A 27,808-nucleotide genomic window follows, 5' to 3' on the forward strand; every position below is an offset into this window, starting at 1 on the left:
ATACTTAATCCATGCATTATCCTCAATGTGTGCAATATATATAAAATGCAAAGAAAAAGTATGAAGGTACTTACCTTCTTCAAGGTGGAAGAATTGTTGCAGTAGTCAAATTCATCTCATTCATCGTCTTAATATGTCTTGATTTTCATTAAATATCCAAAGATGACTTCATTAACTTTGAAAATTATATCTAAAGATTCTCTCTTGAGTTTCACTAGTCCATAAGGAAATACTTATGTGAAAATAAATGGGGCTTCCCATTTGGAGTGCAACCTATAGGCATGTCAAAAGAAATATTTAATCAAAACAAAAACAAAGACTTTGTTACCAAAATAAATAAAGACTACAAAAACACAAGCAAAATTAAATGCATTTATGTTAAAAAAAATAAAATAAACAAATAAAAAATGCAATTAAATAAATAAGTAAAATTTAAAAAAAATCAAAATATTAAAAATACTAACTGTATCCCTCAACAACGGTGCCAAATTTGATATGTTGTGACACTATCAAATTATTACTATTTAATTAAGGGAACTTCAGTATGGTCAAGTTAATAGTTAACATACACTCAATGGGGTGTACTTGCTGAAGCAGGGTTCCTTCGACCTCTTTTGCCCTTGGACGACTTCTTTTTCATCCCCTTCTTCTCTCCTCTACACTATTCCGCACACATCTCTTTGCAGAAGTTCCACATACCTTCCACCAACATGATCTGGGCCTTTCTCTACCTCAGCTTGTCCATTCTCTCAACAGGCTTAATGCATAGGTTATTAGTGAATGGTCCCAATCATAACATCGTAATCGAGTGGTGCATGGCCACATCGAAGCTAAGGTTCCAAATTTCCAAGGACACCCTACCAAACCTCTCCATGAAGGCCTAGAGGGTATCGTCTTTCAATTGCTTAACATGGACCAAAGCAATCAATTTTAGGTGATGTGGTCGACTTATCGCGAATTGAGCTTTATATTTTGCTCAGATGGTTGCAAAACAATCTAAGGAGTTGACCAGCATAATACGAAATCAAACCAGGCCTTCCCTATTAAGAGAGGTAGAGAAAACACGAGACCACATAAAGTCACTTGTAGTGTACTATTGAGATTGTTGACAACACATCTATTTTAGAATTGAAAGTAGTGAAAAGGGAGCGTCGTTGGGTTGGTTTTCTATCTAAATTGATGATATGGTATGATGAATGTTGGTTGTGTTGAGCTTGTTCTTTGTAATTGTTTACTGTGTGATTACTTTTGTCAAGAAATTCTACATTGTTAAATCATCTTATTGTTGAACAATTGGTTTATTAATACATTAAGAGTTGGTTGAGAAATGGTCTCGAAATGAGTGGTTTTGTAAGTGAAATTATTTGAGAATTGTCTATTGCATAAGTTGAATATTAGAAGTTTGTTTTTGTTCCATTTAGAACTTGACTAGCCTTACATATTACAAAAAAATGTTCTTGATTTAGGGGTAGTTGTGGGGTCACAGAGGCTTGCTAGTCCTAAGAATATTTTTTGGTTTGTTAGACGTGTCTAAGAGTGAAACCAGATTCTTAGACACGTTTGATGGTGAGCATTTGGTGGCGAGCATTTGGTTATGAGTGTCTGGTGGTAGGCGTCTAGTGGTGAGCATTTGGTGGTGAGTGTCTAGTAATTAGTGTCTGGTGGAAAGCGTCTAGTGATGAGCGTTTAGGGATGAGCATTTGGTAAAGAACGTTTAATAACAAGCGTAATGGAGAGCGTTCGGTGGTAAGCGTTTAGTGTTGAGCACCCTCTGTGCAATTTTAGTTTATGTATTATTTTCTCTTGTGCCTTTCAAGGTTTGAGTTGTATTGGTACTTTAATGCTTGTTTGGTATTATCTATTGAATTGTATGATGTATGATGAAGATGAGTATATAGGAAATCTCAAAGTTTTGGTCAACTTTAGAAATCTCAAGTTTCTCATCAGTTATCATATTTTTAGCACTTATTTTAGTAGTTTTATACTATTAAAACAAGATGTTACATTTTAGGTATATGGGATTGTTAAGACAAGATCGTTTAGTGGGACTATATTGTCTTAAGATTAGTGGAACCCCTTAAAAGGTCTTAAGGAAGAACTAGACGTAGTTCAGGTTGGAGCGAACTAGTATAAAAATACTTATGTTATTGTTTTCCTACTTTAAAACATTTTTCTAAACGCTCTATTAAACTTACATGTGTCTAACAACTATCGCGGACTGTCTAACCCCTGCAATAGTCATTTAGCGTTGATTTCCGAAAAGGTTTTAAAAACACTATTCAAACTTCCCCTTTCTAGTGTTTTCTTGTGTTTCAGTAGTCGAGTGTAACCTTAAAGAAATCTTCCTGTCACTTTCTCTTCAATTGTCCTCCTGTTATCCGGATAATCCAATATCCAATTGATCGGGTGTACCTACTAAGGATAATTCGATGCTTAAGTCAGTTTGGGTTTGATGAGTTAAGCAATTAATATTGTAATAAGTGCATTGTAAAAGTTTCAACCATCATACCTTTGACCTGTATTTATAGATTTTTTCATGGACTTTTAATTAGGGTCGAACTAATCACAACCCAATTCTGTTAAACTTGATTAGTGACCTATTTAGATTAACTAAATAATTAGTTGATTTTGATTGTCACCAATCGATCTCTTCTAAGATAAAATGATCTGTTGAGACAGTTCAATCAATGTGTACCTCTCAATATATAGAAAGTCCAAGAATAAAAAAGTACATGAAAAAAATGCTTATATTATTTTAAAAACAAAACACAAGCAAAGTGACCTTAAATAAGTTTTGTCAAGTTTGAATTAAAAAATAAATATACAGATGGATATAAAGAAAATTGTGTACTATACTTCAATTTATAATAATACTTTCGATACTATAATATTTTCTGAAAAATTGTATTGTATGATAGTTCGGTCAAATTGACTAGGCGATCAACATCTTCAACCTCCCTGTCAGCAATTGCCCAGGCTATCAACATCTTTATCCTTGTTTACCCTGCAAACTGGACGACTCTCACTAAAGACCGAGTGACCAATCAGTTGAACACCTGTTAGTTGATCATGTTGTAAATTGAACATGTTTACATGTAAAATTTACTTATCATCTTTTAGGTCATGATTAAGTCAACATTAATTAAAAGCCATTTTGAAACCTATAAATTCAAATGTAAGGTAAGGAGGTAGATGATTGCATTTATTGCATTATTAAGAATCACCTTGATAATCGAACGGTTACATACTGACTTAAGCATCAGAGTACCTTTTGCAGGGAAACTCCCTTTACAGTATAAGGAGTGTTGAAGGGAAGAACTCAGATAACATGAATAGATTAGAGTTTGTTTTGAGCTTTGTGTTGGAGATAATTGACCTCAACCCCCACTCTTGAAACATTTTGGCACCTTTTTTCCAATGGTCATTTTTTGTAACAAATCGAATGGCCAATAACGGACACTCGACCGAGCGTTTTGGAGCCAACCATCCACAAACTCATTTGTCAGTTACTCTTGGATCGGGCTTGGGGGCCTGTATATTGTATGATTGTCCCATCAACAGTTGACTAGGCAGTCAACATCTTCAACCTCTCTATTAGCAATTGACCGGGTGGTCAACGTCTTCAACCTTGTTTACCATACAGACCGGGTGACTCTCTCTAGAGTGCAAGTGACCGACCGATCAAACACATATTAGTTAATCATGTTGCAAATTAAACACGTTTACTGATAAAATATACTTATCATCTTTTGGATCGCGATTAAGTCAACCTTAATTAAAAACTCATTTTGAAACTTATAAATAAAAGTGTAAGATAAGAAGATAGATAATTACATTTATTGTATTATTAATAATTGGCTCTGATAAGTGAACGATCACATACTAACTTAAGAATCAAAGTACCTTTTGTAGTTAAATCTCTTGTATAAGAAGTGTTGAAGGGAAGGATTCAAATAACATGATTCAAGATTGTTTAGAACTTTATGTTGAAGATAATTATTCTCAACCCTGATCCAAAAAAAAAAAATTATATACTTTTTAAATAATTAAACATTAATAAACAGCTCTTGATATGCTAATTGTTGGTTAATCTGACTCGTTCGATTTCAAAAGGAATAATTTATTGATAAATCAACTTACTTATTTTGAATTTATGGAAGAGTTTTAAATATATAACAAAATTATTGGACCTAGAAGTTGAACCCAAGACCGTTAGGATGCTAAATCGAACAACGATAACTAATAAATTTTAATATTTATTTTAATATTTTCAGGATAAAATATATCATTTAATATAATAAATATTAATATATTTTATTTTTAGTACATAAAATAATTGTGATTTTAGTACAAATATTTTTATTTTACTTATTTCATTTAAATATTTGTTTAGATAATTAAACACGTTTATGTTTAACAATTTCTACGTGATTTATTAAAAAATTAATATTGACGTCCTTTTATCCTTTACTTCTTGATTTATAAATTTAAAATTCTTATTACTTCTTTAAGATTAATTTCATATTAGATATTCCCTAATAAATATATATGATAATTATTGAATATTAACTATTAATGAACTTTAAATAAAATTAAGTAAGAAATTAAGAATATAGTTTGCTATTTTTTTATTATACTAAAACCAATAATATATATCAAATTTATTACAATGAACTAACTATTTCTAAATATTATTTTAATCGTAAGTCTATCCTTATTTAATTTTATAATTTTATAATTTATGTGTGTATGATGTTTATATTAAAGGTAAGATTCAATCTGTTATATATATATATATATATATATATATATATATATATATATATATATATATATATATATATGTTGTTTTTCAGTCCGGATTATTAGGATGATAAAAAAAAAAGAGTAGAGTAAAAGGCATAATATTATTAACTTCTGTGACAGAAAACAGTTATTAGGAACAAACAACGACGACCAGGAAGAGTGGCAGTGCATGCAATGTTTTACTGTCACAGTGAAGCACACGATGGAGTCTAGATGAACTTGTTGAGGACGAATTTGGCGAGATCTATACCTCCAGTGCTGATGCCATCTGATGAGAGCTTGGAAGCAAAAGACCAAGAGAGCACGTCATGGGTTTCCCCTGCGCCGGGAAGCAAACTTGTGGTGGCAGAGAACCCAATGCTCACCCACTCCGGAAGAACGCTCTTCAGGTCCACTCTCTCAGACACGATGTAGCTCGCTCTCCGAGAAGGATGAACCAGAGAGGCCACCAAGAGCTTCGTCGAGGCGTCGTACGTGATCAGAATCTCCGCGTTTTGCCCGTTCGCCAAACCCCACGACGCCCATCTGATAGACTCGATGGAGTTCACGTCGATGCCAATGTGACGGGGTTCCGGGTCCCAAGCAGAGTTCGAGTAGGTGTCGAACTCCACAGCCACAGTCTGGTAGGAGCTGTCGTAGGTGGCGTTGTCGAAAAGACCCAGAAAACCGCCGTTGGATCTGGGCTGAGACCCGACGGGTACGAGAGCAAATGCAAGCCCATCGGCGGCGGTTGATTTGTTGGGAGCGAAGATGTTGAAAGTGAAGGAAGTGGCGAAGCTGGCGACACTGCCGCTGGTGCTGTCCCAGATTTGGATGGGGGTGGAGTAGAAGGCGCGGCCAAGAGATGACGGCTGGGGTTTGTTGCCTTTAACTTTGGTTAATCGTAAGCGGCCGGCGGATGAGACGGTGGCGTCACCTTCGAGGATAAGGTTGGGTGAGTCGAAGGATTGGATGTTGAAGGAGACTTCGTTGGTTGAGTTTGCCTGGGTGAGAAGCACCAGGAAGAGGGCTACAGAGAGAGAGAGGATAATGGAGAATTTGGAGGAAGCCATGGCTGTAAGGTCTTACACTGATGGATGTTGAGGATGCATAAGGATGAGTCTGTGTTGTCTATTTATAGAACAAAAACAGGACTCTCCAGATTTGCACTATTCAAAACTTTCATACATTGTCTCCTGCTTTCTTATTATATTAGACATGTGTTTTTTAAATTTTATATTTTATTGCTTATTTATTTTTATATGTTAAAATATGCATGGTTTTCTAGTTAATTTAAAATGATATATGATTTTATTGTTTCAATTAAATATATGTTAGTCATTTTTTCATGTTATCACCTACGACAACTATTCATTGTTATTAAGTTATTTTGTCGTTTTACATCAAAATATTATTTTTTTTAAGAAACAAAATGATGAGACAATATAATGATCACATCACCCAATTAATAAAAAAAATTAAATAATAATAAATACGCAATTAAAAAATATAAATTTTTTTAATATTTTATACAAAAAATTAATAGGAATTCATTAAAAACTTCTAAACTTATAAAGAATGTGAAACTTAGTTAAACATAAATTAAATTAAATTTAGGTTGCTTTGATTAAACTATTTTAGTGAGCGTATGAAAATATAAGTTTGACAAAGTAAAAATAAGTCTATAAAAAAAATAATTTACTCAAAATATATAATCTTTACAATGATAAAATGCTACATACAATGAGAGTAAATTTTATTCAATGGGAGAAGAACGCACTAGTGTAAAAACGCTATTTAGTATCATTCGTTAGACGTCGGTTAGAGGTAAATTCGAAGTATATTGATGACCGATGACATTTCCGTAAATAAGTTGCAATATAGGCGTTCGTTAGGTCAATCTTCGACGTCTATAAAATTTTAAACGTCGACCCTTTCAACCTAACGTCTATATTTCTAACTATTAAGTGAAAAGTCATTTCCTTCAGCGTTATAGACGTCGGTTTGTTGGGGGCCCAGATGTCGATGTGGAGGAAATTAATGGACATATAAACATCGAGCTCCTGCTAACTCACACCTATAAGTCTGCAAGGCAGGTGAATAGTCACTCTTTTCAGCCTTATAGACGTCGGATCCCGCCACATTGACGGGGACTCGATGTCTATATGGCGGAAATTAATGCTACTCACCAATCTGTCAGACATATAAATGTTCGTTGCCTCAAGTACCAACATCTATAATCCTACCAGGCATGTGAAAAGTCATTGGTTTCTACCCACGAAACGTCTCATGCCTCAAAGCTGACGTCTATATACAACATAAATATTAATTTTTAAATCGAATGGACGTCAAATTAGTCAGGCGTCCGACGTATTTGCCATTTTAGATGTCGGTTTTGTTCACAACAGACGTCTAATTTCTTGTTAAATAACACTGCGAACCAGCGGTTTGCGAACCAACACATTGATCATCTTTGCGTTTTCTCTCCGTTGCTCTGCATTTCCAAGTAAGTTTCCTCTCCTTTTAACTATTCAAAGTTGTTTTTGCTCCGATTAAAGTAATATTTGATGTATTATCTCTCATTTGAACCGATTAAAATGAGTTTTCGTTGTGTTTTGGTGCAGTTTTTTTGTTGTGTCTTTGTGTAGAGTAATACACCTTCTCCCTTTGCTAGTTTTCTCGTAAGGAAAACTTGCGTTTTATGGATTTCTCACGGCATTTCAATCCAAGGACGAATTTGGGTTGTTGGTTATGTCTATTCCGACCATCAACGAAAAAGTTTATGGTGTATTCTCATCGTATTCTTTTTCAGTTGCGGTCGGAATGGACCTAAGCAACGATCCAAGTTTATCTTTGGGTTGAAATACCATGAGAAGTCCAAAAGACTTAACTTTTTCTTACGAAGAAACTAGCAAAGGAAGGAGGTGCTACTACGCTACCCCAAGACACGACAAAAACCACATCAAAACACAACGATCACTTCATAGACATCGGTTAATATACAAACTGACGTCTATGATGTCCCAAAGACGTCGATTAATGTAATGTTTGACGGGTTTATAGACGTCCGAAGTTCTACAGACTGACGTCTAAGGTAAGATTAGACGTCAGTTAGCGCATTGTTGGATGTCTTTAAAAACGTCGGGCTAGTAACTAAATAGACGTCTATATCAACGTCGCCCTTGCAAAAAACCGACATTCCATTAACATTACCCGTATAGACGTCGGTTCTGGTGGTAACGTTAAAAATCCAAAATAACTTACGTCTAAAGTCCTTTCTGCACTAGTAACATGAATGGATGGATTGATCAATAAATGATTCCACAATGTCTTATATCTCACAAAGGTCAATTACTACCCTCTCATTCATCAACTTCATTGAAATCCATCATGACACATTTTATCAAAGGAATCAAAATTTAAAAACATCAATTTAAACCAAAATCACATCAATTTAAAAGCAAAAAAAAAAATACATCCGACTAATTTAAATTCTCTAAATGTAGTCAAACTTAACATTCAACATCAATTATTAATCCACATACTAAAATTACACTTGAAACAAAAACAAAAAATAGTCCTTCACGAATGCTTTATCAACTTAAAACTAAATCAATAACAGCCATCTTAGTTATCTAACCTAGGATTTACCATGATATATATTTCACTCTTCAAGCTAAACACTATGAAGAAATAGAAGAATGAATAATGTTTTAACTTATTTTTGGAAAATCTAATTCAAAATACTAAACACAAACATAAAGCAGTAGAGATTATTTGATTATACATGCAATAAAAAAATTTAATCTGTTATTTGTAACAATCCTAACAATGCTTTGAGAATTTTCGTTGATTGAAATGAGACGTATTTTAAAAAATACTAATAATATTTATAGAATCAATAGACAATTAACTTATACTTTTATTAAAATAATACTTACCTAAAACATATAATAACGATATAAATGACAATAACAAAACGCTAGATAATAACATAATACCAAATTATCAATATAGTTATTATATATATTGATATAGTCCAAATAGATGTATATTTGTAAAAACAAAAAACATATTTAATAAATTTTATTGAGTGGTGCTTTTTAATACGTTCCTTGAGTAGGATAAAAATACCATGCTATATCACAAAAAAACAAAAAATTTGTGATCTGAAAAACAAAAGTACTCAAAGGTTTAAATTGATTTTAACTTTATTACCTTCTAACACTAAAAAAAAATCATTATATTATATTATATTATATATATATATATATATATATATTATAAAATAAATATGTGTATATATAATCCTATAACTTAAGATATTTAAAATATTTATTTTAAATCCTTTCAACAATTCTCAATAGTGAAAAGTTATTCTTTTCATAATTTTATTTTAAAAAATAATAATAAATATAATAAACTCTAATAGATCGATCTGCATTGTTGACATAGGAATCCTCCAAAAATGTTATTATGACAAAATTGGTTCTCTTTTTCTTACCTATTTTTCCTTTTCTCTTGCGATTTAATTAGGTCAAATTTTCTTCACATAAATAGATATGTAGTGCAGTTTACTTTAAATGGTAAACTTATTTTAATAATCTTATTTATTAAACTTATCTCACTTTTGATTCCTGTCATTTCTCGAATGCGTTATTTCAGTCCTTATGAAAATTATAATCTCAGAGATTTGAAGTTCCAATTCTTTAAAATTAAATAATTTTAATCAAATATTAGTATCTTACATAGTTGTTTACAGAAAATTTTGCAACCTTTTAAATAATAATAATATTAATTATTGAATTCATAAAATATTAATAGTAAAAATATGCTAACCTTTTTTAAGAACTGAGTTATATATTAGCAGTCGATTAAAATTATTTAATTAAAAAAAACCAAAATTAAATTTAAGTAATTTCTCTCCTTTTATTAAAACTTTTTCCAAAAGTGGTAGCATAGGGGAGTTCTTATAATTGTAATTTTCAAGGCACCTTTTAAAAATATTATGATTAACAATTCTTTTGTTAATAATTTTTCTTACAATAAAATATGTGTTATTATTTTATTTATTTAAATATTTCAAACGAATGAATCACGATTATATAAATAATCGTAAAAAATTTGTCAATGTTAAAAAAATAAATTTGTTTAAGAAACTGAAATAAATTTTGAAGGAAAAAATTGTTTAATAAAGAGAGTGACACGTAAGTTTTCATGGATAATACAAATATATTAAAAGTAGACGGTACGTCGCATCTCTTTTTATAAAGCTGTGGAGCTGGTAGCCACGTTCAACACGAGGGGTCATGATTTTTTTATCTAATAAATTTCGAATAAGATAATGTGCATTTTTTTTAAAGTTGTATGCTTCTCTTGATTTTTTAATATTTATTTATGAAAAATATTTTCGAAACAATACCACCAATTGCAATCACTCAAAATTTTAAACACTGTTATAATTATTATCTGTAAATGATGATAATTTTAGTTCTAGTAGGTATAAGTTGGAGAGGATTTTTAATTTTTAAAATAACAAACAATCTTATTCAACCTCTAAATACATAAAAGCTTAAGATCATTAAATTAAATTATGAAATTATTTTTAAATATTATATATATGGTTAAGAAATAAACTTTAAATGTAACTCAATATCAAAAAATTGATTTGTAATATAGAGTTTATATCCATTTATATATTTGATAGAAATTAATTTTATGGGTTAAATTAGATTTAAAATTTATTTTTTAATATGACATTAAAGTCATAAATTAAAACGAGATTTATATTTATTAGAAATATCATTTTACTTGTTGTTGAGTCGTTATCAAATCATTTATTAATATATAATCTCATATATAAAACATATATATATACATCAGTATAACGATACGTGTGTGTTGAAAAGTTTCAAATCAATTAAAAATAACATCAATTTATAATATAAATATATGGATGTAAACTACATTTTACAACTTTGTTTTATAAAATTAAATTAGACTTAAACTCAAATTTATTATTATATATATTTTCTTATTTAATAGTTTTATAAGATAAAATTAAACTTAAACTTAAAAAGTCTACTTTTGTAAGAATATTTAAATAACACGATAGTTATTTTACTCTAATTTTTATATTTGTAAATCAAAGGCACGATGAATTTTAAGCTACACATGCTTACACGCACATAATTTTTTTATGTGGAGATCCTTGGTGGTTTCATTTTCAATTGCTGAAGATACGGATGGATTTGATGTTTGCTTGCATGAAAAGTAGTGGAGGTTAGCTGGCCACGAGAAACACGTGATATTTACGAATTTTCGTTTTTAACCGATAATTATGAAATAAATTATTTTAATAAATAATTATTATGATTAATATAATTATCATTAATTTTTATTAAAGTAACTAGGCTTGTTTGAAGGATTAAAGCTTGATCTGATACACGTCATCATGTTTCTATGTCGTCTGACTATATGTCCTATAAAATCACAGTGCAATTATGTGTTTTTTCTCTTCAACTCGTCGTTTACAATATTATCTTCATTTACATCTTTAAACATTGGAATGATTCATTGCTCATTGTGGACATAATTTTTAACTTTTTATGGTAACTTCATTTTTTTAATATATATTTCATCTTTATTGAATTAAATAGTTATTAAATAGCTATTTTTGCAAAACTAAAAACACAGGAAATATAATTGTGTTAAAAACTTAATGATATAATTTAATGATAAATAACAAAAAATAAAATTATAATTTTATAAATTTAAAACCAAGTTCTAAGTAAATTAAGTATATATTAATAATAAATTAAATATGTTTTTAAGTTTTCAAACCATTTATACTGTATGGTTTTATTTTTAAATTAAACTATATATTTATCTGTCATATAAAAATAGGGTTAAATATATTTTTACTCCTTATATTTTGGGGTGATTTTGGTTTTAGTTCTTCTTTCAAACTAAGGTATAATTTAGTTCTTCAACTTTAGGAAACTCTGGTTTTAGTCATTTTTACCAAATTTTTTTAACTTTATTTGCTGTTTCAAGCACATTTCATTATAGCATTTGGATTATTTGTTTCAATGTTAACTGAGAAACGCGTTTGAGACAGCAAATAAAGTTAAAAAATTTTGGTAAATATGACTAAAATCAGAGTTTTCTAAAGTTGAAGGACTAAAACTAAAATCGTCCCAAAGTATAGAGACTAAAAACACATTTAATCCTATAAAATATTATACATATTATTTGTTAAAAACATACATTAAATTATTTTCACAAAATGAAAAGGTAATTTAATTTAATGAAAAATGGAAAGTTTAATTTAAAAAAGAAAGTATATATTTAAAATCCTTCATTAATTTAAAAGAAAAAAAAAGAAAATCTATATTTCATTAATATTTTTTTACCTCAAATATATTAATAATTTTAGTCTCTCTCTATATATAGAGATAATGGATTTCTGTAGACATAGCAAAATGTGGTCTACATTCATTATTGTTGGGATGGGGAGATGCAGTTAATAGTAGCAGTGGGTACAACACCTCATTCATTGTGTTCAGGCTCTCTTCATGATTTTTCTTAGGGTAGTTGAATAATTTTTAATGAACTTTAACAATTTTTTTAATAATTTTTATAATAAATTATGTGTTATTATTTTATTGATTTGTATATTTAAAATAAATCAATCACCAATTACATAATCGATAAAAGAGTTGTAAAAAAAGTTGTTAAAAATAATTTTTTTAATGAATTTGAAATTTTATTGTTTTCAAAACTTTTAAAATCATTTTATAGTATTCAGTGGTTTTAGTTTTAAAACAATAGTTATTTTCTTTTTTATTTTTCGCTTCAGATAAACTGTTCTTTTATCATATTAAAATTAGGTTAAAAGAATGAGTTGAATGGTTGTGTCAATGTTTTGAAAATATGTTTTTTTTTCCAATAATTTTCATTAAACTTAATTTTAGTTACTATACTTTTAAGTTGATGAATTAGCCCTCAGGCTAAAAAGAATGCGATTTAATATTTCATTTAACTATGCAACAGTAAAACCATCTATTAAGTCTAAATATTTAAAAAAAAATTAAAATCACTTTTTGTTCTTAAAATTGCAGGTCTAATTAATCAATTTGAAAATATTTTTTTTATATGTGTAAAAGTTGAACATGTACAAGAAAATTTATTTACATGTTTTGCTCAAATAATTAAACTAACGGCCTTAACATAGTGAATTATTGTGGTAAGGATAATCACAATCATAGTAATAGTACATAGAAATGGAATAATAATAATAATAATAATAATAATAATAATGTTATATGAATAACGTATAATAGTGACCACAAATAAAATAAAATGTTACCAAAAAAGTTAAAAGAAAAAAGTTTTTTAAACTAAAAAACAAAATTTCAAATATATGTTTTCTTTTAAAAATGAATAAAAAAATGTTTCAAAATTGATTAAAAATCATTCCCACATAGTCTTCAACAAATAAAAAAGTTATATTAAGAAGAAAATTCACAAATTCCCAGCAAAAGCAAAAATGTCCATTTACGATCATTTTCTTCTCCCTTTCAGATCAAATAGTTTCATATATATATATATATATATATATATATATATATATATATATATATATATATATATATATATATATATTATTTTTTTCTCTTTTCACTGATCTTGTTTTCTTCTTAGTCTTCTTCCTTTTGTTTTTTCCCTAAAGAATCATAGGTGACGTGTGTATATGTAATAAGATATGGTCTAGGTACATTTATGATGAGACCTTTCTTTTCTGAAAGAGTTAGCGCAATTTCTTATGATTTATTTTAACATGTCACATTTCACGAGTAGGTTAAATATGTTTTTAGTCTTTATATTTTGGGGCGATTTTGATTTTAGTCATTCTTTTAAATTAAGGTACAATTTAGTTCTTCAACTTTAGAAAACTCTGGTTTTAGTTCTTTTTATCAAATGTTTTTAACTTTATTTGCTGTTTCAAGCACGTTTCATTATAGCATTTGGATTGTTTACATTGTTTGACACATTTTTGCTTCATTGTTAACTGAGAAACGCGTTTGAAACAGCAAATAAAATTAAAAAAAAATTGGTAAAAAAGACTAAAACCAGAGTTTTTTAAAGTTGAAAGACTAAATTGTACCTTAGTTTAGAAGAGGGACTAAAATCAAAATCGTCCCAAAATATAGGGACTGAACACATATTTAACTCCTAATTTATTTGTTATAATGCCTTACTCAAAGACTACAAAATACTAACAATTATACACGTAGATTGTATAAGCATTAATATTACTTGTCTAGAAACTAAAAGAATTACAAATAAAAGAAAATTAATTTGTAATGTGACGAATAATGCTAACTAAATCGATGGACAAAGATCAACAATTAGACTTGAGAAACGATGGATTTTGTAAAAATTAAAAAAAAAATATTTTAGAAGTGATATTGATTTAAAAATAGTAAGACTCTATAGTTTTAATATTAAAAAGTTTTAATATAAATATTTTTGTGTTTAAGAAGTTTCATATTTTAAAACATATTATCTTTCCAGAAACTACTTTTCTAGAGATTTCTACTTTTTCTTAAGAGTTCTTTGTCTCTACTTAGTTGATTGAAGAATCGAGATATCCTTAGGGTAAATTCTTCAATATGGATCGATCAATTTTTCTATTCGTATAAGTTGAGTTTCAGTATTTTTTTTCGTATTTTTCTATTATATGTTGCATGTTAATCTTCTTCCACTTGCATGCATATTTTTAGTCATTTATATAAGTCTCTATTGATAAGTGATCATAACGGTATGTTCTGATCTTTCTTGTGATGTTTTTATGTATAGATAAAGCATCTGACAAGTTGGGAGGAGTTTCGTTAGTCACGATCTTGTGAACTGGATGCTTAGGTAAGGGAAGTTAGTCTTGACTTACTTTGTAAAGTTCTTGCTACATTGATGAATGCATGTTGATGGTTGATTTTTATGTTGAGAAAGAACTTTAGTTACCTTTAATGAATTTGATTTGTGTGACTATGGTTGTTTTGACTTTCATGGTTTAAATGATTGGTCCTTGTTTATTGTTTGTTTTTTGAGTTTGTGTGATTGAGAGAATTATAATCTGAGCAATTGATCAAAGTGGTGCGATTTTTTTCATGTTTAAAATTGTTTTGAACCAATGCATTAAGAAAAAGATACCAATTTGAGTAATTGATCATGTCAAAGTTCATTTAAAATCACAAAATGTGCTTATTGTCAACTGATACGGTGTCAAGCGGTAATAGAGTAGTGTTCAACACCAGCTTGCGCTATAGGTCGAAACATTTTAACTTTTGGGGACGCTAAGTGACAGACTGTACCGATGAGCACCACATTTTGCGAATACTTTGGCATTAAGTGGAAGCAAGGTGCCAAAGCGCCATATTTGTACTACTGGTCTAGAGCATGTTAGGTTTAAAACGCTGAGTGCTAAAAAGCGTCACCAAGTGCAACTTTTTTGTGAGAGGGAATGACGTTGAGCTCCAATATTGACATTGAATCACTAGTGCAGAAAGGGCTTTAGACGTTTGTTATTTTGGGATTTTAATGTCACTTCCACAACTGACATCTATACGGGTGACATTGGGACGTCGATAATGCAAATAAATGACGTTTATTTAGACGTCAATTCTTGCCTTCCCCGACGTTTAAGGCCACTATATAGACGTCAGACTAGGCCTTAACCGACGTCTAATGACACTATATAGACGTCTGCCTATGCCTTAGCTGACTTCTACTAGAACATATAAAGGTGGAACATGTCAATAAATGACGTATATGGTCATTATAGACGTCCGACATTTCACTAATCGACGTCTAATATAGCGGTTGTGTTTTAGTGCAATTTTGATCCTGTCTTTCGATAGCCTAGTACCACACTCTCCCTTCGCTAGCTTCCCCACCAAAAAAGCTTGCGTCTTTTGCATCTCTTATGACATTTCAACCCAAAACAGATCTGGGTCCATGCTTAGTTTCCATTCAACCGCAAAAGGAAAAAATTACGGTGACACGAACTAGACAAGGACCCAAGTTCCATTTTGAGTCGAAACGCCATAAAACATCCAAAAGACGCCACTTTTCTTGTGAGGAAGCTAGCAATGAGAGAATATGGTACTACGATACCCAAAGAGAGGATCAAAACTGCACTAAAACACAACGAAAACACATTTTAATCGGTTATTAGATGATAAACGATCAAGACACCATTTTAATCGGACTAAAACAAAGTTTAAACGGTTGAAATAAAAAAAAAATACACCTGCAATGCAATACCACGAGAGAGAGAAAAGGAGAGGAGGAAGAACATTGTGCGTGTAACTGCGAGAGACAGAAAAGGAGAGGAGGAAGAAGATGATGTGTGAGAAACTGCGAGTTCGCGGTTTATTTAAGTTGAATTTATGCGTCGGTCATCGTACCAACCGACGTCTATAGACGTAAGCTACATCACTAATCTGATGTCCAAGAGACTTTTCACATGTCTCTTTCAAGCTAATTAGACGTCAGATGCAGGGGGAGTTGACGTCTAAAGCACTGAACAAAGTGACTTTTCAGTAACCAGCCAATCCAGTAGACGACGGGGGCCTGGTGGGCCGACGTCTATGTACGTCGATCCTGAACAAAGGGACGTCTATTTTCCTGCAGGGTAGGTGAATCGCATTAATTGCAGTCATATAGACGTTGGTCCTGTACCAAGTGACATCTACGTGCCTGCGAGGTAGGTGAATCGCATTAATTGCAACAAGATAAACGTCTAGCCCCCCGTAACCGGCGTCTATATATTTGAAATAGACTGACTTCTCACCTACCTGTCACGCCCATGGATGTCTGTTTTGGGTTAAACAAATGTCTACACTATCATAGACATTGGTTTGCAGGTCGATTGACGTCTATATGGCCAACTTATATACGAAAATGCCATTTGTCAGTAATATACGTCTCGCCACTTCATAACCGACGTCTAAGGGGTGACGTTAAACAACGATTTTGCACTAATGAATGCGACTTTACGAAAGGTTTAACATTGAGCACCACCTATGAGTGCCAATTTGTTTGTTAGATCTGTTTTGTTTTTTTGTTGTTTGAGATAGATATATGATGGAATTGATTTGTGTTTATCATATTGTTTAGGTTTAATCATACAATAGGTCCCTATTTCTGGTGACTTTTCTCAAATTGGTCCATTACTTATTTTTTGTCTCAATGGGTTCCCTATTTGTGAAAAATTGATGTAATTAGATCCTTGCCATTAAATGACAAACTTAGGACGTGGTAATTGTATCACACTCTAAGCCAATCAGAGGCTACCACGTCATCATCATCATCTTCATCTGCATCTTTTCAATCAGAAACCAATCTTTGCATGAGCTTGTCGTCGACCAACGTTAACCACCACTGAAACCCTCCTCTAGACCAAATTGTGTCAGATCTTCCTTTCCATCGCCATCCTGTTAGACTTGAGGAAATTGTGGAAGTTAGGAAAGGAAGTGGTTATGAGACTTGATAATTATTGTTGGTAATTGGTATGTAATGCTTAAGTGTTTCTTTTATGATTATAATTGCTATGTTTATTAATTAATGTTATTGTTGATTAAGTGGAACACGTGTTTGATATGTTTTCATTTTAATTATGTGTGTGCGTGTGTGCGATACTACCAATATGAGGTGTTGACTTGTTGATAGAAGGGTGGTTTAGGATTGAATAAGTGTGTGGGTTCAATTCTAGAAAAAAGAAAAGAGTTAAGGAAAACTTTTGTTTTAATTGAATTTTAGGCCTAAGGATAAAAATGTATTTTTTGCCTTCATTAATTGGTGTAGAAATTAATATAAGGAGATCTAGAAAGTAAAAGAATAAAAATAAAATCTGAATAATAAGAGAGAGATTACGTGGATTTTAGAAATATTTGGTGGTTGGTGGTATTTAAAATACACTTAAGAAAGAATAAGAGAAAAAAATATTAGTGTTTTTAGAGATAAACTGAGATACTTTATTAAAACCAAAAAGATATAGATAGAATAGAAGAAGATAAAAAGGAAAAGAGTAAAAGCGATCCGTATATTGCTACCCTAATTTAAAAAAAAAAACGAAATTGAGAGAGATTAGAGAGAGAAAAAATGTTTTCTAGAAAAAAAGGGAAAGAGTTACAGAAAACCTTAATGCAAAGGAGGATTTGTGGTGTTTTTGAAGTAAGATAAAACCCTAGTATGGACCAAGATATGTAGAAGCTTACCTTTGTTGCTTGTTTGTTATATGTTATATATTTTGGATTTATTCAGTGTTTAACTTGAAGAGTGAAATGTATATCATAGTAATTCCTAGGTTAGATAACTAAGATTGTTGTTATTGATTTAGTTTTAAGTTGATAAAGTATTCGTGAAGGATTTTTTTTTTTGTTTCAAGTGTAATTTTAGTATGTGGATTAATGATTGATGTTGAATGTTAAGTTTGACTACATTTAGAAAATTTAAATTAGTTGGATTTATTTTTTTGCTTTTAAATTGATGTGATTTTGGTTTAAATTGATGTTTTTAAATTTTGATTCCTGTGGTAAAATATGTCATCATGGATTTCAATGAAGTTGATGAATGAGAAGGTAGTATTTGACCTTCGTGAGATATATGACATTTGTGGAACCATTTCTTGATCAACCCATCCATTCACGTTATTCTCCCGTTGAGTAGAATTTACTCTCTTTCACTTTTTTGTATGTAGCATTTTATCATTGTAAAGATTATAATGCCTCTAATGATCTTGAGTAAATTATTATTTTTTTATAGACTCATTTTTACTTTGTCAAACTTATATTTCCTTTTTCACACTAAAATAGTTTAATCAAATAAAAAAAATTTAATATAATTTATGTTTAACTAAGTTTCACATTCTTTATAAATTTAGAAGTTTTTAATGAATTCCTATTAATTTTTTTATAAAATACTAAAAAAATTTATATTTTTTAATTGAGTATTTATTTATCATTTAATTTAATTTTATTAATTGGGTGATGTGATCATTATATTGTCTCATCATTTTGTTTCTTAAGAAAACAATATTGTGATGTAAAACGACAAATAACTTAATAACAATGAATAGTGGTCGTAGGTGGTAACAAAAAAACGACGACGTTATCCAACATATTTTTAATTGAAACAATAAAATCATATATCATTTTAAGTTAACTAGAAAATCATGCATATTTTAACATATAAAAATAAATAAGCAATAAAATATAAAATTAAAAAAAGCACATGTCTAATATAATAAGAAAGCAGGAGACAATGTATGCGTGATTTGAAAGTTTTGAATAGTGTGAATCTAGAGAGTCCTGTTTTTGTTCTATAAATACACAACACAGGCTCATCCTTATGCATCATCAATATCCATCACTGTAAGACCTTACAGCCATGGCTTCCTCCAAATTCTCCATTATCCTCTCTCTCTCCGTAGCCCTCTTCCTGCTGCTTCTCACCCAAGCAAACTCAATCAACGAAGTCTCCTTCAACATCCAGTCCTTCGACTCATCCAACCTTATCCTCGAAGGTGACGCCACCGTCTCATCCGCCGGCCGCTTACGATTAACCAAAGTTAAAGGCAACAAACCCCAGCCGTCATCTCTTGGCCGCGCCTTCTACTCCACCCCCATTCAAATCTGGAACAGCACCAGCGGCAGCGTCGCCAGCTTCGCCACTTCCTTCACTTTCAACATCTTCGCTCCCAACAAATCAAGCGCCGCCGATGGGCTTGCATTTGCCCTCGTACCCGTCGGCTCTGAGCCCAAAACCAACGACGGTTATCTGGGTCTTTTCGACAACGCCACCTACGACAGCTCCTACCAGACTGTGGCTGTGGAGTTCGACACCTACTCGAACCCTAGTTGGGACCCGGAACCCCGTCACATTGGCATTGACGTGAACTCCATCGAGTCTATCAGATGGGCGTCGTGGGGTTTGGCGAACGGGCAAAACGCGGAGATTCTGATCACGTACGACGCCTCGACGCAGCTCTTGGTGGCCTCTCTGGTTCACCCTTCTCGGAGAACGAGCTACATCGTGTCTGAGAGAGTGGACCTGAAGAGCGTTCTTCCGGAGTGGGTGAGCATTGGGTTCTCTGGCACCACAGGGTTGCTTGCCGGCTCAACCCAAATCAACGACGTGCTCTCTTGGTCTTTTGCTTCCAAGCTTTCAGATGGCATCAGCACTGGAGGTATAGATCTCGCCAAATTCGTCCTCAACAAGTTCATCTAGACTTCATCGTGTGCTTCACTGTGACAGTAAAACATTGCATGCATGACACTCTTCCTGGTCGTCGTTCTTTGTTCCTAATAACTGTTTTTCTGTCACAGAAGTTAATAATATCATACCTTTTACTCTACTCTTTTTTTTTTTTTTTTTTTTTTTCCGGACTGAAAAACAATATATATAAAACAGATTGAATCTCACCTCTAATATAAAAATCATACACACGTTATAAAATTAAATAAGGATATTCTTACGATTAAAATAATATTTACAAATAGTTAGTTCATTGTAATAAATTTGATATATATTATTGGTTTTAGTATAATAAAAAAAGGGTTAAATATGTTTTTAGTCCCTATACTTTGTAGCGATTTTGGTTTTAGTCCATTTTCAAACTAAGGTACAATTTAGTCCTTTAACTTTAGAAAACTCTGGTTTTAGTCCTTTTTACCAAATTTTTTTAACTTTATTTGTTGTTTCAAGCACATTTCATTATAGCATTTGGATTGTTTACACTGTTTAACACATTTTTGCTTCAATGTTAACTGAGAAACGTGCTTGAAACTATAAATAAAGTTAAAAAAAATTTGGTAAAAAGGATTAATTCTAAAATTGAAGGACTAAATTGTTCCTTAGTTTGAACATGGACTAAAACCAAAATCGTTCCAAAGTATAGGGACTAAAAATATATTTAATCCATAAAAAAATAACAAACTACATTCTTAATTTCTTACTTAATTTTATTTAAAGTTCATTAATAGTTAATATTCAATAATTATCATATATGTTTATTAGGGAATATGTAATATGAAATTAATCTTAAAGAAGTAATAAGAATTTTAAATTTATAAATCAAGAAGTAAAGGATAAAAAGACGTCAATATAAATTTTTTTAATAAATACACGTAAAAATTGTTAAACATAAACGTGTTTAATTATCTAAACAAATATTTAAATGAAATAAGTAAAATAAAAAATATTTGTACTAAAATTACAATTATTTTATGTATTAAAATAAAATATATTAATATTTATTATATTAAATGATATATTTTATCCTGAAAATATTAAAATGAATATTAAAAAATATTAGTTATTGTTGTTCGATTTAGCATCTAACAGTCTTGGATTCAACTTCTAGGTCCAATAATTTTGTATATCTTTAAAACTCTTCCATAAATTCAAAGTAAGTAAATTGATTTATCAATAAATTATTATTTTGAAATCGAATTGAGATTCGAGTCGGATTGACCAACAATTAGCATATCAAGAATTGTTTATTAATGCTTAAATATTTAAAAATTATATAATTTTTTGTTTTGGATCGGGGTAGAGACTAATTATCTTCAAAATAAAGCTTTAAACAAACTTCAATCGTATTATTCGAATCCTTCCTTCAACACTTCTTATATTAGAGATTTAGCTACAAAAGGTATTTTAATTCTTAACTTAGTATGTGACCGTTAGCCAATTATTAATAATACAATAAATGTAATTATCTATCTTCTTAACTTATATTTTTATTTATAAGTTTCAAAATGAGTTTTTAATTAAGATTGGCTTAATCGCGATCCAAAAGATGATAAATATATTTTACCAGTAAATATATTTAATTTACAACATGATTAATTAACATGTGTTCGATTGGTTGGTCTATTTTTTGTCTCAATTGGTTCCTTATTTGTGAAAAATTGATGTAATTAGATCCTTGCCATTAAATTAACTGAGCAATGTTAATTTATGCTGACGTGGAATGTTGGTGTGGCTTATTTAAATGACATGACAAACGTAGGGCGTGGTAATTGTATCACACTTTAAGCCAATCAGAGGTTACCATGTCAACATCATCTTCATTTCCATCTTTTCAATCAGAAACCAATCTCCATTGCATGAGCTTATCATCGACAAACGTTAACCACCATTGAAACCCTCCTCCAGACCAAATTGTATCAGATCTAAATTTCCATCGCCATCTTGTAAGACTTGAGGAAATTGTAGTAGTTAGGAAAGGAAGTGGTCATGAGACTTGATAATTATTGTTGGTAATTGGTATGTAATGCTTAAGTGTTTCTTTTTATGATTATAATTACTATGTTTATTAATTAATGTTATTGTTGATTAAGTAGAACACATGATTGATATATTGTCATTTTAATGACACTAGTACAAAAACAGCGTACAACGTCGAATAATTTTGGCCTTTCACGGCGAATTCAAGAATGACGTCATATCAGGAGACGTTAAATTGACGTCGAATTTCAAAAATTCGACGTTAATTTAACGTCAAATTTTGTCAATATACAACGTTAATTTAACGTCGAATTTTGTCAATATACAACGTAAAACATTTTTTTTGTTTTTTAACGAATTATGATCTTTTTTACAACTCTACTAGACCTGAAAAGCAGAAAAACAACAAATTTTAGTTTTAGGTATTTTAAGAATGAACTATGAACAGTAATATAGGATCAATCAAAGAACAGTAACAAACAACAAAGAAGTTGAATCAAAAAACAAACAAGTTCAATCAAACAATAACAAGAAACAAGTTCAACCAAACAACAACAACAACAACAACAAACAAGTTAAAAAAAAACATAACAAACAAGTTATCAACAAAAAAATTATTCAAAACAAAAATGAAAACCAAAACTAACCTTTAAAAGGTGGGTTCATCGGAATAAAGTGTTTCCACCAGTGAGAGAGAAAGCAGAATACGCCTATGAAGGAAAAGAACGCGAAAATAATCGGTGAAAACAAACGAAAAGCATACATAAAGTAGTTCATTAACATGCATTTGTATCAAATGAAAGAAAGATTACATGTGATGGTCGTCAAACTTCGTTTGAAATAAGTTTGAGTAGAGAAAAGTGTCTCGCGCGCAAAGAGAAAGTGAATGAATTTTCAATCTCCCATTCATTTTTTCTTAATTCACTAACCTTTTAACGTCTAATGTTGGGGCATTCAACGTTTTATATCCTTTTACGTCGAATTACAATTCTAAACGACGTTTAATAATTGCATTTATTTACAAAAATACCACCGGTCATTTTTAACGTTGGCTATATTGAGTGGTTCGACGTTAAACGTGTGACGTTATATGCTGTTTTTGCACTAGTGTGATGTGTGTGCATGTGTGTGTGCGTGTGATACTACCAATATGAGGTGTTGACTTGTTGATAGAAGGGTGTGTGGGTTCAATTCTAGAAAAGAAAAAGAGTTAAGCAAAACTTTTGTTTTAATTGAATTTTAGGCCTAAGGATAAAAAGGTATTTTTCCTTTATTAATTAGTGTAGAAATTAGTATAAGGATATGTAGAAAGTAAAAGAATAAAAATAAAATATGAAAAATAAGAGATTACGTGGATTGTAGAAAGATTTGGTGGTTGGTAGTATTTTAAAATACAATTAAGAGAGAATAAGAGAAGAAATATTAGTGTTTTTAGAGATAAACTGAGAGACTTTATTAAAATAAAAAAGATATAGATACAATAGAAGAAGATAAAAATGAGAAGAGTAAAGGGATCCGCATATTGCTACCGTGAAAAACGAAATTGAGAGAGACAAGAGAGAGAAAAGACGTTTTCTAGGAGAAAAGAGGAATAGTTGAAGAAAACCTTAATGCAAGGGAGGATTTATGGTGTTTTTGAAGTTAGATAAAGCCCTAGTATGGGCCAAGGTATGGGAAAACTTACCTTTGTTGCTTGTTTGTTTTATGTTATATATTTCGGATTATCTTGATTGAAAATCTTTGTTTTGAAGTATGAGTACATGATTGTGATTATGAATATAGGTGGTTATTGTTGAGTAAGGGTTTGTGTAAGCATTGGCCTAGGGTTATGTAATATTTTTGTTGGGTTTGTCATAATAATGTATTTATGGTTTCTTAGGTTATCCCAACAGAGGGTTTGATGCTAAGGGAGAACAAATTTGTGATGCATGGAGGTTTCCATACAAATATTTGTTGTAAGGGTGTAGTAATAATCATATGTAGTATAATTGGGCTTATTAGGGGTATAACATGTCAATGATTGGATTTGGATGATTCAAGTGTTGTATTATATGTGTTTGAGTATGTTTACATGGGTATGTGATGCTTGAATGCATGTATGATGTATTAAGTATGTTTCCACATGATCTAAGGTTGATGTATGTAGGTTTGAATGCTTGAATCATGTCCAAGATGTGTTTTAATTCGGCAATAATCGATTATCATTAGTTATAATTGATTATTTGTGCATTGATGTTGAGTATGGTTGTGGTTAGAGCTGTCAAAATGGGTCACAACCCTCGGGTCAACCCAGTCCACCACGGGTTCAGGCAGGGTTGGGTTTGAAAAAATTGTATTTTTTTATGCGGGTCAGATTTCAACCTGGCTCATTTAAACCCGACTTGTGTGGGTTGAACCTGTGGTGGGCCAGGTTGGCTTACCAACCCACCTACCTAATTTAATTTTATTAAAATTTAATTTTAATTTTATAAAAAAAAATTATTTATTTTGCTTGAAAAAATTATTTAAGTTTCCCATTTTTAAAATTAATTAAACACCCACGTTGGAAGTAAAATTTGGAGAGTGAAATTTGTTTAGATTTGAATTATAGGAAGTTTGTAATATTTTTTATTTTAAAAAAATTATAATTAAGTGAGCCAGTGAGCCAACCCGTTTACCCACCAACCCGTGGTGGGTTGGGCTAGGTTCAAATTTTTCTGTCTCGTTAATAAATGATTCGGGTTGGGTTGGCTCACAAAGTGACCAACCCATAGTGGACCAGGCTGGGTTGAGCCAAGTTACCCATTTTGACAACTCTAGTTGTGGTAATCATCAATTATCTGGGTTGATATTTGATTATCCCTTCCTGTGTGATGTTTTTGGGTAAATTTCAATGAGATAATTAATTATCTTAAGTGATAATGGATTATCACAATGCATTTTTGTTAAAAATTGTGAATTTGACTAAGAATTGACATAGACCAAGCTTGAAGAGCTGTGGAACATGATGATAATAAGAGATTAGGGTTAATGGTTATGTTTAGGGTCAGGTTTGACTTGTGGTCGAGAGTGGAGCATGAGTAAGTGTTGGGATGTACCTGAGTATGTGATTGATGAGCATGAGAGTGGGGGATAAGTCTACTTGTACCTCGTAAATCCTAGTGATATCTACGGATAGGTGCTTCCTTTTGCCTTGTGTGCACTGAAAGGGTTGTTCGAGTATTGAGCCTTCCTTGTGTGGGGGTGAAGGTGTTTTCCTTGTGCTTGTGTGGCAGGATTACATGTTCCTTAACTGGATTGTGGGACTACTCAAGCGTATTTGTATGGGGAATCTACAGATGAGGCTATAGGAGCAGCTACAGTCGGTGAGGTAGGGTACAAGAGTGTGACTAATTCTTTCCACTATGGTGTTTATGATACGGTGATGCTTATAGTGTTGTTCATGATTGGGATAGTCATGAAGGTGGTGTATCTATGATGATAATCATGGTATTTGAGATGCTCCAAGTGATGATATATGATAGCAGTGTTACTGTAATAATTATAGTAAGTAGTTAACATAGGTGTTAGTGAATGGATAGACCAAGGGTCTATGTGTGAGATGTTAATTATGACATCAAGGGTTAGAGATCAAGGATCGGGGATCGAGGATCGAGTAATTCGTTGTGATTGAATTGTTTATGTTAGAGGTTTATGAATCCTATTGTTATTACTACTATATATGTGGTGTTTAAGTATTATTGATATAATCAGTATGTTTATATCTTGTTATTATGATTGTTTTATCGATAGCTTACTCCATACGTGTTTGTGTTTGTGTGTTGTTATTGACGATGATCGTATAATGTGTTATACGTGAACAAATGATGTTGCAGATGATATTGAGCCATGATAGATTTGAGAGATGACGAGGGAGAAATTTAAGATTTTATTTACAGTCATTACTTTTGAACTTTCAGATAATGTAATTGGAGTCATTTTATTTCTTTTGTTATTTCCATTGGACATGTGTTTTTAGAACTATTATGTTTTATGCACGTTTAAATGTTAAGGTTTTTGGAAATACATTTCCGCATGAGAAAGTTTATAAATATTCGGTTTTTAAATAACCCGTGACATTCTGGAAATTGAGGCGTTACACATCCACGCACAGAACCTCGAGCCCCAGATCGAGAAACTTATCTTCTTCACCGTAACAAAATTATCATGCACCCTCAATCATTGTTCTCCATAAAAACACCCAACCACCGTGAGCACCACAACAAAACCCTATCTCGCGCAACCAAGGACAAACCTCCAACCTGCAAAATAGAAACCAAAAAAACAGGCACCCGAGCATTGTGAATCACGAGCCCTAAAGCAAAGGCCAGAATAGCCCATCTTCCATCTCCATCTCCATCTCCAATTCATGAACCCCAATCGGGAATCTCCCATCTCCATCTTCGCTCCTGAATCGCAAAACCCAAAATCGCAAAATAGCCACCATCACAAGACAACCCTCGATCTTCATCACGTCCTTCATCGACCTTCCTTCCAATTACTAACCTGTAAATCAAAACCATAACCAACATAAATCCTTGTGTCTCCTTCATAACAGCCACTCAAACCCATTGTGACTCCTTTGCATCTCACACATGCAAAACCCAGAAAGAAAATAGTAGAACCCTAATTAAAATGAAATTGGGAATGTTTTGGTCGCTATGTGCATATTCACATTTTGGTTTGCTATTGGTGGCACTAAGCTTACGCAAGGTGGTTCGTGGTTCAGATCTCTGTTCCGATTTGGGTTTTGTTCCATGTGTGCATTTTGGTGGTCGTCTCTATGATGTAGGGTTGCTTTGCATTTTGCGGTGTGATGGAGACGCTATAGGTGGGTCTGTGCGTGGAGGTTTGTTGTGGCTCACGACACTGTGGTGGTTTTAGTGGCTACCCAGGGTTTGGTTCTGAAAGAGAAGATGGAGATGAAGATGATGGTGATGTGTTATCATGTGTCTCACTTAAAATGTTCTCACTTTGCCACTTCATTTAAATAAGCCACGTCAATGTGCCACATAAGTAGATTTAACGTCGTTTAGCCAATTTAATCATAGGGGTTTAATTGCATAATTTTTTCATAATTAGAGACCTAATTGAGACAAAACAATGAGGGACCAATTTGAAAAAAGTCACCAAAAATAGGGACCTGTCATATGATTAAACCTATTGTTTAATATTAATTGAGGTGATGATATGTGTCGCAACCGGGATCGCGACGGGACGGTGAACCGAAAAAACAAACGGTTTTAAGAAAAGATTTTGGGAGTTGCCACCATAATTTATTATGGAAAACTATGGAAAAATCCTAAAATAAAAGCATGGTCTACGAAAAAGAGATTTTCAGGTTCGGGAATCGGGTACACCTAAGGAAGGTATTAGTACCTTAGCGTGCCTGCCCAAAGCCAGTACCTTTAATTAAATATATAAAATTAATGTGGTTTTCCAAAATATTTAAATTTTCCCAAAAATGAAAGTAAAATAAAATAAAATAAATTATTAGGAAACAAAAAAATATTATTTGTTTTATGAACGCGACAAGGATTAAACTTGGTCCTACGTATATCCATTAATGGACAATCAGGGATCACGTAGTTCTTTATCTAGAAAAAGGTTTATGAGTTTGTTTAAAAATTATTATGGATTGTTTGACATTTTTCGAAAAGTGAAAAGGTTTAGTTTAACAAAATTGACCTTTTGGTTTTAAATATTT

The 27,808-nt window shown here is 31.4% G+C and overlaps 2 protein-coding genes across 2 annotated transcripts; one reads left to right on the plus strand and one right to left on the minus strand.

The window, feature by feature from the left end:
* Window positions 1-4,888: 4,888 nt before the first annotated feature.
* On the minus strand, window positions 4,889-5,898 carry LOC106772772 (lectin DB58). The gene has a single exon (XM_014659357.2). The coding sequence runs from the start codon at window positions 5,856-5,858 to the stop codon at window positions 5,016-5,018; it is 843 nt and encodes a 280-aa protein (XP_014514843.1). The 5' UTR covers window positions 5,859-5,898; the 3' UTR covers window positions 4,889-5,015.
* A 13,295-nt stretch (window positions 5,899-19,193) lies between these two features.
* LOC106771293 (lectin DB58-like) lies at window positions 19,194-20,206 on the plus strand. The gene has a single exon (XM_014657247.2). The coding sequence runs from the start codon at window positions 19,240-19,242 to the stop codon at window positions 20,077-20,079; it is 840 nt and encodes a 279-aa protein (XP_014512733.1). The 5' UTR covers window positions 19,194-19,239; the 3' UTR covers window positions 20,080-20,206.
* Window positions 20,207-27,808: the final 7,602 nt, after the last annotated feature.

Source organism: Vigna radiata, chromosome 8 (genome assembly GCF_000741045.1).
Source record: "Vigna radiata var. radiata cultivar VC1973A chromosome 8, Vradiata_ver6, whole genome shotgun sequence".
Classification (NCBI taxonomy): Eukaryota; Viridiplantae; Streptophyta; class Magnoliopsida; order Fabales; family Fabaceae; genus Vigna; species Vigna radiata.

What these genes read in the sequence shown, in the direction of transcription:
- LOC106772772 (XM_014659357.2), bottom strand. Translation starts at nt 5,858, where the DNA reads ATGGCTTCCTCCAAATTCTCCATTATCCTCTCTCTCTCTGTAGCCCTC.
- LOC106771293 (XM_014657247.2), top strand. Translation starts at nt 19,240, where the DNA reads ATGGCTTCCTCCAAATTCTCCATTATCCTCTCTCTCTCCGTAGCCCTC.